The sequence below is a fragment of the Daucus carota genome, chromosome 7, assembly GCF_001625215.2.
Source record: "Daucus carota subsp. sativus chromosome 7, DH1 v3.0, whole genome shotgun sequence".
Taxonomy (NCBI): domain Eukaryota; kingdom Viridiplantae; phylum Streptophyta; class Magnoliopsida; order Apiales; family Apiaceae; genus Daucus; species Daucus carota.
This window is the reverse complement of record NC_030387.2, coordinates 1693531-1710745: the sequence shown is the minus strand read 5'-3', so window position 1 is coordinate 1710745 and position 17215 is coordinate 1693531. Positions and strand designations below refer to the sequence as shown.

The window sequence follows — 17215 nt, the reverse complement described above, 5'->3', positions numbered from 1 at the left end:
AAGCATTTCATTATCCGGCAGTCTCTATCACATTTATGCTTCTTCGGTGGGTTTAATATTAGCAAGAAAAATTTGCTAACAAGGATTCGTGGATTCGATTTTTGAAATTCTCGAATCAATTCGATTATTGAAATCAGATTAATCACTATATAATTTTTAGAATCAACCCAGTGAATTTTAAAAACTAAAATTTTTTTTGATTATCCAATCAATACCTAGCCGTTTAACTCTGGCTCTGGCTTTTTACAACACAAATACCATGTTTATAACCGTAAATGAGTTGATACGCTCGATAATTGTTCGGTGTTCGGTTCGAAAAAAGCTCGATTCGATTCATAAACGAGTCGATCTTGAGCACAATTTTAAGGTTTGTTTTATAAACGAGCTGAACTTGAGAACAGTAGAGTTCGACTCGATAGTTCGCGAGCAAGTTCGAATTATGAGTTCGTGAACTTGGCTCGTGAGCGTAGTTCATGAATTAGCTCGTGAACATGGCTCATGAGTGTAGTTCGTAAATTAGCTCGTGAATTGAACTCGTTAACATGCTCAATATTTTATAAATATTTAATTGTATTAATATAAATATATATATAGTTAATATTTTATTAAATTGAATTGCTTGTAATACTTTTGAAAAATTAATAATTTCAGTTAGTAAAAATAAAAAGTTAACGTGTTTTAGCTGAAAAAAACAATATTTTTTTGTTTGAAAAAATAAAAAAGCTAATATGTTTTGGTTTTAAGGTAAAGATCATATTTTTGCAAATGAAAGATTTTCAGTTATATATAACATATATTGAAATTTTGGAATATAAGTATATTGCATGTATGTGTTAAAACTAGATTAGGGTTTGGAGGAAAATTTTGACAATGAGTTAGTTAATGAGCGGTTCGTGAGCGATGTTCGTGAGCGGTTCGCAAACCATCCGTGAACAGAGTTATTCTTTAATGAGTTCATCCTCAAACGATATTTTTGGCTCAATCAAAGCTCGAGTTCGAGTTCGCTATTCCCCGGTCATCTTGCATGTCCGACGATTAGATAATAAGCTTTATTGAATGAAAGAATTATCACGGTGATTTACCGATTCTCGTTGAGATTTATTCTCATTTTCAAAAAAAGAAAAAAAGCTCGAGTTCGCTAATTTTTTTAACAAACGATACACGAGCACTCTAGAGTTCGGCTCGGCTCGGCTCGACTCATTTATACCCCTACTTATAACGGATTTGCATAACTTAAAAAATGATTATTATTTATAAATAAAAGTTATTTATAAGTGAGAAATAACTTTTATTTCGTATATTTGGATAAAATTTTTGATGTTTATAATTTAATGTGTAATAAAATTACTAATATAATAATATCTAAGCATGGGTGACTGGTGACATGGGTCATTGATAGTCTCGGCACTTTATATTGAAAAATTTGTAAGCAAATCTAAAACTCATGTAAAAGAAGGGAATCAAAATCTCTAGTGCCTGTAGAATGTAGATCCTACGAGGACAGTGTCACGTGAACCGCGAGGTACTCGCCTTCCTGATCAAGTTAATACTTTACACAACGGATATACCCTTTTCCGATTCCCCGGTTCAATTAAAATAATTAAAAAAAATCATACGTAGAAAATCTTCAAAGAGGTTGTCTATAATGGTGGGGTAAATTGAATCGGCAGGATATCATGTAAAATTTGTTAAAAACGTAAGACATTTTGCTTCGATGGTATTGAAATAGTATTGATATTTAATATTAATGGATCGATTTATATACAAATAAAATGATCCAGATTCAAATATGTACAACCTAACAATAATATGATCACGTATTTGAGCAGAGAAGCACCCGGTACCCGGACCGTTTTACTGCCATAGTTAACATATTCTACCCTCTGCGCATGGGCTGATTGCGTTTTCAACCTGGTGCCAACAGCAGTTTCTTCGCTCGAGGTCGGACATAATAATATCTGCTTCATATCCTCCCCCGATTTCCCTCCCTCCTCTATCACCGAATGTATATATAGCTGTCCACACACACCATTCTGCAGAATACTCAGATTGCTAGGTAGCTAGAAGGTACTGTAGTACTAGTTTAATGTTGATTTCTTGAGGATTGAACCCATGTTCAACCATGTTTATGATACGGAATTTTAGCCCTTCTAGGCAAGTGTTAGCAGCAGTGTCATAAGTCTCTTATGACTTTAAGCAAAATCCATGGGGTTGAGGATTTTGGTGTCTATACTATAGTCTATACAGTATACACCCTCCGTCCATGTGAATAGTATATATCGGGGATGAGGACGCGACATGTTGTTATATAATTTGGGATGAAGTAGTATTAATTTTTCGGTTTTGTTGGAGCGGATATAAAATTTAGTGCATGTTTAGCTGATAGTACTTATGATTCTTTTTAATATTAAAACCGGTTTTTACTTTTCTTGATCCGTTTGTGCAAAAAGCCAGAAGCATTTATAAAAAGTTGAGAATGCTAACTTTTGTTTCGGACTTCTACTTCTTGTTGTCGAGTATTTTCAAGAGTATCGTTCGCAGGGAAGGACTAATATCAATACCAATTTCAAGTCTTTTATCTCTTGTAATTCAGAAGTGTGGAGAAGAATTTGGTGGGTTTTTCTATCAACTAATTAATATAATAAATAAATAAATATAATAAATATGAGAGAAAACAACCCAAGAATTAGAGTTCTTCAATGGCTATCATGAATGTCTAATTTATATCTCTTGATTGCTAAAAACAATCCTTCTAATATTTATAAACTCCTCTCCCAAGGTAGATTATAATGCCTACAATTATCCATTAAAAGCCACTCCCATGGTCAATTAAAGAACACTTGTAAACTATTAAGAACCAAGGATTTTATGTCTCACAATTCTCATATCAATCTCCCGATCCAATACTCAAATTGTGTCCATCATATCATGTACTAGAATTATAACTCCTCTCCCGATTCGTTATAACTCCTAGAGATTCAATCACAAGTTAGCTACTCCTGTAATTGTATAAAGCGCTCAATGACAGATTAACAAATCAAGAGAAAACACAATCCAACTAAACAAACATAATGAGCCAAAGAATACTACCTAACTCTTGGATTAAGGAATTAACTACTCATGATAAGATGAAACAAATATGTATTTATACCACAGACCATGAGTGTAAGAATATAATTACGAAGAATACAACTTGACGAAAGTGCTCGAAGCCCGGATGAATCCCTTCACTCCTTCTTCCAATCTCTCTCTCACAAGTGTTTCTCTCCCTTTTCTCTCTAAAAGGCTATCTCTATATTATTCTATATGATACAAAGTTAGTTGTCTCTAATCTCTATCAAAACCCTAATATATATAAGAGTTTTCTTAATTTACAAGAAAATAAAATCATATCCTAAAACAGGTTGGATTCTGATGCTGAAATTCGTAGGCTGCTGTTCAGGCCTGATTCTGGGCTGATCCAGTTAGATTTTGATATCTGGACCACCTTAAACTTGTAGAAAATTCCAATATCTTCGCGTGGGCTGTTGAATCGCCCAATTCTGACATCCAGAACTCAAGTTACGGCCCAAACAAGATTTGCTTCGCTGGCTATCCATAAAGTTCGAATTTCCATCTAATTAAGCCCAAATAAGCTTGATTTAATCCAACTTCAGGAATATTTATTTTCCTGAAATTAAACACTTAAAATCAATTAGTAACATCCCGATTATTTACAAAATACTAAAATTATGGGAATAAAATCATATAAAAACATATATAAATATATGCTCTATCAAATATCCCCACACTTAGTCTTTTGCACGTCCTCGGGCAAATAAAATAAATAAAACTAACACCTAATAGATATATACCACTTCCGTAGGTGATCACGGTTGCATTTGGCATATGCAACAAGCCCTTTAAACCCCTAGGCAGCCCTAGTGGACGAGTAAGGTCTCGTGAGGGCCTATAGTGAATGTACCCACAAAATTCATCTAGCTCATGTAATAATAATATAGATGACCACAAGAACACAAGCATGGAGTGAAACTACATGAATGCAACTAATAAATAAATATGTATGGATCCCAATAATAATAGTATATTCCAAGTTAGTCATAACCATCAGATTATGCAACAAGTTTAGACACATCAAGCTCACACCGCAATAAAACCACTTAGTGAATACAAGTACAGAGTGTGCGTGTGTGCTTAGCTTAACAACATGCTCTTCTTTGAATCAAGAACAGAGACACACAAGTTTCAACATGACTAGTCATGTGAGTTAATAGCTCCCAACTTGATTACTAGAATAAATCTTAAACACTTCGTTACTTAGCACTAGCTATCATTCAAGTTTACAAGGGATTTCTATGTCTTCTTTTTATTTCTATAATACTACTATATATAATTTTTTATTCTTTTTTTTTTAACATGCTTGGTCTAAAGTCGGGACGCTCCTCAGGGTAAGTGAGTTACGACCACCAAAAGACTTCACAAGCTCTTTTTTTTCTTTTTTTTTAAAGTCAAGTAATTCTCCAGTAATCAAGGATAATGAAAAGTCACCAAGAAAATTATATTTCCAGCACAATTGCACTTAATACCAGCACAAGTACATGGGTCGTCCCTTTCATTTTCGTCACCCATTGATCTCAAAGGAGTACTTGATACTTTATTGATTTTTTTCTTTTTTTTTTCTCTTTTTTTTTGAAGAAAACATTTACACCCCACAATCACCTCAAACTCAAGCATTTACGTACTAAGCTCAAAAGGGAATAGTCAAAATTCTAATCATCAACAAGCGGCTACCCCTCAAGAAGCAAGTATATCTAAGTCTCAATTCGATATTTAAGAGCATAATAAGCTTGTGTCAATAAATAAACTCTGCACTAGTGACACTACGCATGTAACATCGCTAATATGTGATCATAGCAAGAATTAATCAAAAACAAGCTACACATAGTATCATCATAGGTTACTACTTGGACTATTATATGGGATCATGCTATGTTATGCTATGCAATGAAACATGTTATGCAACTATATGAACTAATGTATGCAATGTATGAGTGTTTATCCTAGCATGATATGATCATCTAACTATTTTACAAGGCTAGAATTATTTTTGATTTTTAAAGTTATAGTTTTTTTTTTTTGTTGTGTTTTTTTTAATCAATCATACTATTGAGAACACATCCCCACACTTAAATGAGTCAATGTCCTCAATGACACACTAATACTCCTCCTATAAATAAAATAAAGTTAAGAATACTCCCCTATGCATACGCATGAAGTGCCGTTTGAAAAATAAGCGAAGTGTGTTGCCTCTAAGTCGATGCACCGCGGGCACCTTAACCATGCCCATGGTGCAAATCATTCTGCCCGGACTTCATAAACTGACCTTCTGGACCTTAAAATCCGATCTCCACCGTTCAGAATTTAGATATTAGTGTAAGGAAGATGCTGTCCAAAATTCAGGACGATCCGACCGTTGGAACTCCGGGAAACGCAAAAATAAGGCAGCTGATGCAACCAGAAAAATTGCTGCGAATTTTTGATTTTCAGCACCTGAAACAACCACTTCAAACAAACACATCAAGGTAACTTGTGGGAGTAAAAAAAAATCAAAATCTATCTAATATTATAATCATGGGTTGCCTCCCAAGAAGCGCTTGTTTATTGTCATTAGCTCGACTTATTCACAAACAAGTAGCAAAACTAATGTGGTGAAAAAGCAAATAAGTGCACATATCTACGAATCAATAATATAATTATGATGTGCAAATATATATATGGTCCAAAAACATATAAGAAAATTAAAATGGACCACACTTGCTCAAGAGACCTCGTAAAATCAAAGTAGCTAGAAAAGTCGTCAGAATAATCATCATAAGTACGACTCATAAACTCTTCCCAAACTGGATCCTTATACTCCAAAGCAAAATTATCAAGTATCACATTCTTCTCAAGTATAATTGGACACTCATCAATTTTTATCTCATCTACCAATTCGTTGAGCACAACATCATCATCTAAATTTGGTAGAATTTCAGCTACATCCAATTTATCACTTTCAAGCAAGGGACAATTGTCATCTAGACAAGTAGATTTATCAGACACTAAATTTTCATCAGTTGCTAAATAAGTATCATGACAAAGTGGAAAATCGACACAAGGAGGAATCCTAAAACAACCATCATGCATCACAAGTTGAACTTCCATAATAAAAGTATTTCTTTTAGCATTCTCCTCGTACCAACTTATCGAATCTTGACAGATTATATCACGCTTATTAGCAACTTCAAATTTTGGTTCATTAATATGTGCAAAAAGTCCCATAGACATTAAAGAAGAATTGTACTGAACTAAGCTTTTATCAACATCATAACATGGGTAAGGATCATAACATTGATTTTCAGATGCATAAAAACAATCAATGTTAGGTGGGTATGGAGGGTAATATGAGTTGCAACAATCAAACGAGTTCACCTGATACGCATTAAAATCTTGAAAATAATTATAATCTAGATATCGTTCTTGATCATTGTAGAAATTCTGAGCATTATTCCAACCAAAATTGTAATCCATGTCGTCTCTTTAGCTCACAACTTTTTTGGTGTCAACCTCTAAGAACCTGTAGACACACCAAAAACAACAAAAGACGGAAAAAAAAATAAATAATAATATACAACAATAAAATCTAAACCACAAGAAACAATTAACCTAAAATCAGTATTGCTGCCTTCCCCGGCAGCGGCGCCAATTTGTTGTCGAGTATTTTCAAGAGTATCGTTCGCAGGGAAGGACTAATATCAATACCAATTTCAAGTCTTTTATCTCTTGTAATTCAGAAGTGTGGAGAAGAATTTGGTGGGTTTTTCTATCAACTAATTAATATAATAAATAAATAAATATAATAAATATGAGAGAAAACAACCCAAGAATTAGAGTTCTTCAATGGCTATCATGAATGTCTAATTTATATCTCTTGATTGCTAAAAACAATCCTTCTAATATTTATAAACTCCTCTCCCAAGGTAGATTATAATGCCTACAATTATCCATTAAAAGCCACTCCCATGGTCAATTAAAGAACACTTGTAAACTATTAAGAACCAAGGATTTTATGTCTCACAATTCTCATATCAATCTCCCGATCCAATACTCAAATTGTGTCCATCATATCATGTACTAGAATTATAACTCCTCTCCCGATTCGTTATAACTCCTAGAGATTCAATCACAAGTTAGCTACTCCTGTAATTGTATAAAGCGCTCAATGACAGATTAACAAATCAAGAGAAAACACAATCCAACTAAACAAACATAATGAGCCAAAGAATACTACCTAACTCTTGGATTAAGGAATTAACTACTCATGATAAGATGAAACAAATATGTATTTATACCACAGACCATGAGTGTAAGAATATAATTACGAAGAATACAACTTGACGAAAGTGCTCGAAGCCCGGATGAATCCCTTCACTCCTTCTTCCAATCTCTCTCTCACAAGTGTTTCTCTCCCTTTTCTCTCTAAAAGGCTATCTCTATATTATTCTATATGATACAAAGTTAGTTGTCTCTAATCTCTATCAAAACCCTAATATATATAAGAGTTTTCTTAATTTACAAGAAAATAAAATCATATCCTAAAACAGGTTGGATTCTGATGCTGAAATTCGTAGGCTGCTGTTCAGGCCTGATTCTGGGCTGATCCAGTTAGATTTTGATATCTGGACCACCTTAAACTTGTAGAAAATTCCAATATCTTCGCGTGGGCTGTTGAATCGCCCAATTCTGACATCCAGAACTCAAGTTACGGCCCAAACAAGATTTGCTTCGCTGGCTATCCATAAAGTTCGAATTTCCATCTAATTAAGCCCAAATAAGCTTGATTTAATCCAACTTCAGGAATATTTATTTTCCTGAAATTAAACACTTAAAATCAATTAGTAACATCCCGATTATTTACAAAATACTAAAATTATGGGAATAAAATCATATAAAAACATATATAAATATATGCTCTATCACTTCTTTCTTAATAGTTTAATCACTTTTAAGTCTTAATTCACTCCTCCCTATTTGTCCATTTCTTTAGCACTTTTTTTTTAATTTTACCCAAACGACCGTTTAGTGTTCATGTTCCCTTAGGGTGGCAATATCAGACACTACACGAATCCGACCTAAACCCGCAACCCCATTTACTGAGACAAAACCCGAAAGTGACCTGAAATTGAAATTTCATTTCTAAAAATTTCAATTTCAAGTTTTATTCAATTTTAAATAATTTTAGGTTGATCCGAAATCGACCTAATTACTGACACAAACTGTTACCCGAAATTGCCTTACTTATGTTCCCCGTGCTGCCCAAAAGCCATACTACAAAGATTCTAGAGAACCAGGTCTAAAAAATGACATGGGACGAGGGTGGGGGAGGTATTAATAAGTTTTGATTGATTAAAGATGATTGACAAAAGGACAGAGAGAGCTCGATGGGGACAAGGGCTTGGCAGGGACAACACAAAAAAGCTCAAATAACAGTAATAATAATACTAGTCCTCCTCCTTAGATAAAGCATGCAACTCCTTTTTCATCTGCGCCAAAGGCGCTTCTGTTCTCCTCAGACTACTCCCTGCATCTTTTTTCACCAGAATACACTTTTCTTCCTCTTGTACAAAACCCTTCCCTTTGACCTTTTACTACTCTCATTCTCACGTTCTCAGTATTATTATTTTACTTCTACTAGTTTATCATCCCCCGGTTTATCTGTTTACCCCGCATAAATTTTCAGCATTTCAATCATCATTATGAAGAATCTAGGTAATTACTCTACTCATTAGGGTAATGTATTCTCAGACAAAGGATGTACATCCGCACGTTGCTTGTGATATACGTACTCCCCGTCTCCGGTTACTTGTCGTGTTTGATAGGTCGGGACTGTTCATGACATATAAATTATTAATTTACGTATAATTTATAAATGTAATATTAGATAAATTATTAATTTACCTATAATTTATAAAGGTAAAAATAAACGTGAGTGATTTTGTTGATTCAGTATCAATAAGAATACTTTAGTGCGAAATCAAAAATATTTATAATAAAAAATATGTGTTGGTAAAAGTGATATTGGAAAATAAAAAAAATATTAATATATGAAGGGAATAACTATTATTGCCATGTACATGTACACCATTGGCACATGATCACCCTTTCTTAAGGTTTTTTTCATTACTTAACATTATTTTAAGATGTATATAAAATATAATTTTTGTAAATTATTTTTAAATGTTCAATTTTTATATACATAATTTAATATTAAATTTTGATTTAAAAGAAAATTTTAAAAGAATTTATAAAACTAAATTTTATAAAATATTTAAAATAGGTGAAAAGCCGTGATACTCTGCCATAAACAGTCCGGGTTAAATGGAGTACACAAATTCACGAAATGTAGGGTTGAGCAAAGGTCTCACGTATTCTCGATTTGTTAAAAGAGAATGTATATTTTAAGTAAAGATTCACTGTTGGTCCTTAAATTTTTAAATACATCATTATTTGATGATTGTCAAGATTTCAAAATTTAGAAAATAATCCAACTATGTTCATCCACCTCCGGTAAAAGGAAGTATTATACGTTCAATCCGCTCGATCAAAATTTCAAAATCTAGAAATAATCTAAGATGTACTCACATCTAATGAAAGATATGATTATAGGTTCAATCTGCTCAACTTCATCAACCACCCACAATAACAAATATCGCAATAATGTAGATGATGTTCGGCTTTTTTCCTAATGCTCAATTGCGACGAAGATTTTGAAAAAAAAAATGCAAAATCACGATTTGGTGCGATTTTTACCCTTTAATTACATTAAACCGAACCGAACCGCACACCGCACGGTGGAAGGCAAACCCTGTCCAAGAGTTTCCACATTTAATATAATTTCTGCGCATAATAACAGGTTATATAAAGTCCTAGGGGGTTCAAGACCTACCAAACCAAACACCCCTTTCTCTCTGCCAACTCCAGTCCACACACATTCTCTCCCTGCAAGATATTGACTACTACATTTGTTGCTGGTAGCTGCAAGACAGAGAAGTCAGATGGAGGTGGTGATAGGAGTGTATTGTGAGCCATGGATCTTGGTTGAACAAGGAAAGAAGAAGCTGAGGAGCTTGTTTTGGAGGGCCAAGGCTCAAGTCAAGAGACAGATAATGTGGAGGAAGATGGAGAAGCAGAGATTCAGCTTCCATTATGATTCTTTCAGTTACTCTCTCAACTTTGATAATGGTGACTTTGGTTTCTTCTGCTAGTATCTCATCACTATCAAACTTAGTCACATTATATATTCAAGCTAGTGTAGTATGTAGGGAAGGTTAGGAATATATATCAGCTTTTTTTCTTTTTTGTTTTGTTGGTCTCCTTGCTTGTGAAGTTTTCACTCTTTCCATTTGCAACTAGAAGTTACTTTTATGTGGAAAAGCCAATTCTGTTTTCTGGGTCCATCAAGATTCAAGTTATTAGAGGTGTTGACTGTTTGACATGTATCTAGGTCTTTATATTCACTTGTGAAGTTGTGTTCATCTCTTCTCTAACAATGAAACATACTCAGGAAAACAAAATCAAGAATAATATAAGAATTGCAATGTTTTCCCCATGATCATAAAAAGAGGAAGGTTCAGATTCCATGCTGTGTGTATATAAAACTTGTATACTTGACATGTGATGGTACATTGTAGCATTGGTGATGCAAGGTTTCTCTTAAATTTTTCTCTTCTAACAAACAAGAAAAGCTTAATCTTTCTCTTCAATGCATGAAACATAGTAGTAGGGTACATTTGACTCATTTTATTTTTTAGAAATAAATCAATATTTTTGAGAAAATAGAGATAAATCACTTATTTCAGAAGTTAAAAGAAGTATGTAATGCAAATATGGAATGTTAAATGATTATTAATTCTTTCATACAAAAAAAATATATAAATATGGTATTCTTTTTCACGAAATAAGCCCTTATCTTCGTAAAATAAGGTAAGCCAAACACCCTCTGTTGAGATCATCATTACAAGGAGATAAGACAGTAAAAAGCCACAAGGAGGTAGCACAGTGCAGCAATTGCATCTTTGTTTCCCAAACATAGGCAACAAAACAGTATATTTCAGGAAGATAATATAATTAGATGACAGCAAAAAAACAAGAAAAACGGTGCCCCAAGTTACAATTGTTTCCAAAAGAACTGCTGAGATTGACGGGCTTCAAAATTTTAACATCTTAAAATCAAGGAAAGATCTAGATTACGGTGTTTGGTCTTTTAATACAAAGTTTGATTAACCTTGCACAAAATATATCTATTCATAATCCACTACAGTTTATGTTGCAGGAGTCAATTGCTTCAGTTTAGCTTGTAAAATTACTCCCGCCTCATCCGCTATACTTTTCTTCTTAGCTGCCACCTGCATTGGAATAAACAGTTTTAATCCAAAAGAATCCAGTAATGCCTTATGCTAATTTGCTACTTCGAATTATGTTGCACTTGCAAAGGAAAAACAAGGATGAATGCTCTATTTACTAGTATGAATAACTCAATGTGAATGAATGCTCTATCCAACAGTATGAAATAACAATTTGTGTAGTACTTATGTTTCACAGAAAAGCTCACATTTTTCCTCAGTATCTATGCAGAGGTGGAAAATAACATTTTAGTGTCGTGATGTGTTACAACTGACTGGTAAGGGAACTAAAACTAGAGGTAAGGTTGCCAAAATAATATAAATCTGTAATATGAGCTGAGATGCTTGCATTTTGACTTGAGCAGACAAATAAGTCGAGCTTCAATATTCTTCTTATCCAAGCTGAGCTAAACCTCTCTAATCTACACTTTAACTCGACACTTCATCTTGACACAATTATGATTAATATTACAGAAATTGTGTAAATTTTAACCATTAAAGAAGACATATTTATCAATTTTTACTCACTAATGCAAGTTCTGATTACATCCTAGTTTCTTGTTGTCTGTTTCTCATGAAATCGAACCACAAAAAACAGGTTATGCTTAATTGATCAGATTACAGCAAGTTGACTAGCTATATCTCAGTTTGTGGCGAGACAGCCTAAACACATATGTGAGATGATGTAATTCTAAACTCGGCCCAACTTGTGAAAAACAGAACTTGAGGCTTGAAGTTTGGTAAAAGCTCGGTGAATCTCAACATGAACTAAATCATTTTATTAAGAACTGACAGTTCTACCATTAGTAATCGATTCACCTACTTAATTTAACGAAATTATATTTTATGATAGAACCAATAGGAGAAGAAACACTCAACATGAACCAAATCATTTAATTAAGAACTGACAGTTCTACCATTAGTACTCGTTTCACCTACCTAATTTAACGAAATCATATTTTAAAAAAGAACAGATAGGAGAGGAAACACGGTGATTTGTCGAAAACCCCTACACACTTTATTCCTGTATAAACAATATAACTATATCAAATAATGCTAAAGAATACCTAGAGTGCATTCAACATCTTACAATTGAAGGGAGAATCAAGGCAAACTTGGGATGCACATACATAATTCAAGTTTTTATAGGACAGCAATCTTGAGAGGAAATTTTGATCATAAAAGGATTTGCTTAGACCTCATACATGATCATATTATAACGAGGTCATTAACATCAAGATATAAATAAAAGTCAAACAAAGCAATCTACCATATGCGTACCTCAAAAAGCTGGTCATAATTTGATTTCAGCAAGTTAATCTTCCGCTCACAGTAATCCTTCCCCTCAAGCATTGTTTTCTAATTTAAAAGAAGAAACATTGGTTGTCCAAATCAGTAGAAGAAAAAACTGTCAACACATGTAGTGGATTTCAATTTTTAGGAGTTCCTCTGTAATAATTAATAACATTTAATGGCATTCACTAACTCAACAACTGAAGAGGGAGCTCCAGTGTTGAGTTGCATTATAAATTCCGTCGCACGAGAGGTTATATTAATTTGACCAACAAGGCAACGATTGTAATAATTTTTATATCAACATCTTTTGTAAGTTTGTAACTACTGGGCCTGGCCATAGGTGGTACCAATAATAATATCGAGATACAAGGTCTTCCAAAACAACAGATTACAAAAGATCATTCGCAATTTACTAGACAATTAACACCAGGTTTATTTTATCTGTAACTTATCTCAACAAACATATTTTTAGTAATTAATAACGCATCCCCGGAAAAACAGGTAATAAATGATATCCCCAGAAAAAGAGGTAATAAAAGAAATATGTTGCAGGACGGAAAGAACTTATGGTACAAACTAATCCAGGCGACACAATTTGGGAAATCATGCATGATTTCTCTTCCATTTATTGGCTATTGCAACAAATATTATGGGGCGGATAAGCATCACATCCTCTTTAAAGCTACAGATATGAAGAGCACTGTATATTATAAGAATTTAAAAAGCCTTTGAAACTAATATTGACAGAAAGTGTCAATCATGCAATCTCTTTGACTAATACTAAATTAAATTTGCAATAGGCTAACATGCAGCTTGTGGTAAAAAAAAACATTTCTTCAGCTGCTTGAGCAATAATAATGAAAGCCCCACAGACCTAAATTAAAAAAGCTCACGAATGGCAAAACATCAAATCTTAATTCTGAGTTCTGACAACAAATAAGAAAACAACTAAGGGGATCCATATCATATATCTTCCCTGCAAATCGCTAAAAAAACTGTTGCAAAACACGTAAAATTGTTAAAAGAGAAAGCTTCAATTGAGAAGCGCGATTACTCGCACGATTTTTTGCCAAATATGAAATTATCTATATAATTATCTATATTGATACTTATATAATTTTGAAAATGTTTTTCTAATATCTCACCATTTTTTAGTCGTTCGCGCGAGGGACTATCCTTTCTATCGCTTGTTAAACAATAGAATAGTACTTAAAATAGTTTCAAACATAAATAAAAGTCTCGAACATAGTGGGAACATCAAATGAAAGTATCAAACTATCAATCAATAACATTTAGCAAGTCAAAGGCTTCCCAATTGTTTAGCTCGATCTCAATTCCCTCAAATTCTTTCTCTTCCTTGTAAAGGGCTATAACTTATAAAGATGAGTAGGGGTTTCTTTTTAACTTGGGTATCTTAGTCTTTTTCGATTATTTTTTTGCGTATTTTTGTGCAATTTTTTGAGTGTAATCATGAGTCAAGAGCTGTTTTATGCCAATTTCATAATCGCACTAACTCGCTCATACGGAGCTCAGAGAACTCTTAACGCCTATGTGGCAAAGCAACTTCATGAAGAGCAAAGCGTGCCTAAGCGCGAAGCTATAGAAAAGCCCGCTTCAGTGAAGCTAAGCGCACGATCATATAATTAATGTTATTGGGTCAATTTTACGGCCCAGTACTAACCAAAAACAGAACTAGACTCATAAGCCCAAATAAAAAGATTATTTTAATTTCCAACAACCTAAAAAAGGGATATAAACAACCGGAGGAGTTTACAGTGTTAAAGAACATGTAACTGGAAGTCGAAGAAATGAAAAGGGCTGTCCAAAAGTTCCATCAGAGGTGAAAAAAGAGACCGAAGAGTGGATGGCTGGCAAGCAGCAGGATAAAAAGGATAAAAAAAATACCATTTCCAAATCTGGGATCAGATTCAAAAGATTTAGAGGAGACCGTAATTCTGCAAAAGAGCATCACAAAGACATCTTGTGCCTCAACTTCAGAACAGCAAATGGAGGGGGCACTTGATTTATGGTTGAGGCCACGTCCTGAAATTTCGGTGCAAAACCTTAAGGGACAGACAAGGATGTTGGATGAAAACAACGCTGTTATGAAAGAATTAGGGGTCAGGCCATGTAAGAGCTTTTGCAAGCCGGATGTATGACACAGCGTATTCCATTAAATGGAGTGAACTATGAGAGTTCCGATACAGCAATAGAGGCTATCGGACAATATGGTTCAGGAATGAAGCCACCAAGTTACCTATGTAAATTTATATATGACCTAAATGATATTATTTTAAAAAATTTAAATTGTGCGCCCAGCTTCAAAGAAGTGCACGCCTTGCTTCTGCACTCTCCGCCTAGACTACAGGGAGCTTTCTGCCCCAGTATGCATAACGCTTCCGATAACACTGATAAATATCTATATATTGTTTTTTTTGATCTTTTTGAATAGAAAGTCCGGTAATTCTGTTGCTCGATCACAGAAAAGAAATAACGAAATTCCAACTTATATATATCCATTTCATAGTGAAAGCTCTATCTTACTAATCATTCTACAGGAAGAAGCTAGCAAAAAAATAAAAAGCCAAGGGGAAGGGGAGGGGGAGGGGGAGGGGGAGAGAGAGAGAGACCTCAATGAAGTAGCCAGTACCAACATCAACCAGAACTTTATCAGAATCATCAAGCGTTCCAGGTACATAAAGCGACGCCGTTAAAGGGACCAGCATTTTCTTTCCTAAACCCCCAAATATACAACCAATAAATCAATTCACTTGCAATCAAAAACCCATACATACAAACCCTGTATACGTATATTTAAGGAGAGGGACATATAGAGAGAGAGGGAGGGAGAGGGAGAGAGAGGGAGAGAGAGGGAGGGAGAGGGATGGAGGGAGGGAGAGGAATGGAGAGAGAGAGAGGGGAAGGGGGAGAGAGGGAGAGAGAGATTACCTTGGGGACGGAGGGAGAGATCATGAAGAGCGGTGGAAGCGAGATCGAGACGAGAAGTGGCGGTGCGAATATTCGTGAGACTGTCTTGCAAGAGATTGACTTCGAGATCTGTTTGTTCTTTAACTGCTTTCAGCTGCTCCACGCTCATTCTCTCCATCTCCGCCGTTGCTGTCGTCATCATCGTCTTTCCTCCTTTCCCCGCCGTCGCCATTTCTCGCTCTCCGACTTCTTTCTCTCTGCTGCTCTAACAAGTCTGCTTTTTCTTATTACTGGTCGTCAACACGAGCCAAAGGTAACTCTATAATTTTAATTTTAATATTTTTTTAATATTGATGAATTAAATTATATTGAGCAATTAATTGTATTTGCTCTCAAAAAAATTAGATTTTACAACATTTTTATATAATAAATCACTAATGTAAGTAAAAAATATATCTATCTGTAAATATTTTTCTAATATTAATATATGATAATATATTTTTCAATTAATTTTAAATCATATGTTTCATATTTTATATATCTTTGTTTATATGGAAAAAATTTGTCCTATGATACTCACAATATCATGGTTAAAAAAGATTATCGACGTGAAATTTGTCCAATTTTTATACACAAAATGATTGTGACTTTATATAATTTTTCTAAAATTAACTTTAGAAACATTTTTTGTTAATTTAAATTTTTATAAGATCCCCAAGACATTTGATATCCGTTAATATGAGGTAAAATTTTGAGTTAGAAAGTATATGTACCAAATTTTGAGTTAGAAAGTTAGAAAGGATATTAGTTGTTAATATGCACCAAAAAGATATGTAACAGAGAAAGACACTTAGAGCATCTCCAAGAGCCTGGCTCCTAAATATAATATAAAAAATGCGGTTCTTAGTAATTTAGGACAAAATTAAGAGTGTAAACTCCAACAATACTCTCTACATCTCTTCTCTATTTCATATTTTATTCATATATTGGGCTCCACTACAACAAAAGAGAGTGAAAGATGGAGGTTGATTGGAGGGAAGGATTTTTTTATTGTGAAAAAATAAGTTGGGAGCCATGTGGGACTTTGAGGAGAGAGGAGAGAGAAACAAGAGGCTCTTAAGATTTAAGAGCCACTTAAGAGTCTCTTGGAGCAACATTTTGCTTCTCCCTCCTCAAATCTCAAGTTAGGAGTCTAAATGAAGAGCCTCTTAGAGATGCTCTTAGCAAATAAATAGATAAACTGAGACCAATTGAAGAAAAGCAAAATGTTGTTAATTTTCTACCACCTTCCACACCAACCAGTAAATTATACATATGATGAGATATGCTTAACAATATAGAATAGGGCTTAGCAACAAATCAACACACAGGATGATAAAACTCCTTACAATAGAAGGTAACAATTATTTTCATTTTTGTACGAATAACTTATATTTATATTTATGTTAGCTCTTTGAATGAGAGTGTGTGTAATTCAGCATTGCCAACTTCTCTTTCTTTCTCAACTTCATTGCCTAGGGTAGTGACCTCTCTTAACTTTTCTGCCTCAA

General features: G+C 34.0%; 1 protein-coding gene across 1 annotated transcript; it reads right to left on the bottom strand.

Moving 5' to 3' along the window:
• Window positions 1-11145: 11145 nt before the first annotated feature.
• LOC108193440 (prefoldin subunit 5) lies at window positions 11146-15963 on the bottom strand. The gene is made up of 4 exons (XM_017360093.2): window positions 15687-15963; window positions 15368-15471; window positions 12723-12800; window positions 11146-11444 (listed from the first exon to the last, which is right to left on the bottom strand). Exons 1-4 carry the CDS (start codon window positions 15895-15897, stop codon window positions 11361-11363), a joined length of 477 nt encoding a protein of 158 aa, XP_017215582.1. The 5' UTR covers window positions 15898-15963; the 3' UTR covers window positions 11146-11360.
• Window positions 15964-17215: the final 1252 nt, after the last annotated feature.

Bases quoted from the DNA above. Each gene is read 5' to 3' on its own strand.
- LOC108193440 (XM_017360093.2), bottom strand. From the start codon at position 15,897: ATGGCGACGGCGGGGAAAGGAGGAAAGACGATGATGACGACAGCAACG. The intron at 15,472-15,686 runs GTAATCTCTCTC...TTGGGGGTTTAG, and splicing joins TCTCTCCCTCCGTCCCCAAG to GAAAGAAAATGCTGGTCCCT. The intron at 12,801-15,367 runs GTCTCTCTCTCT...CTTTTAAATTAG, and splicing joins GTACTGGCTACTTCATTGAG to AAAACAATGCTTGAGGGGAA.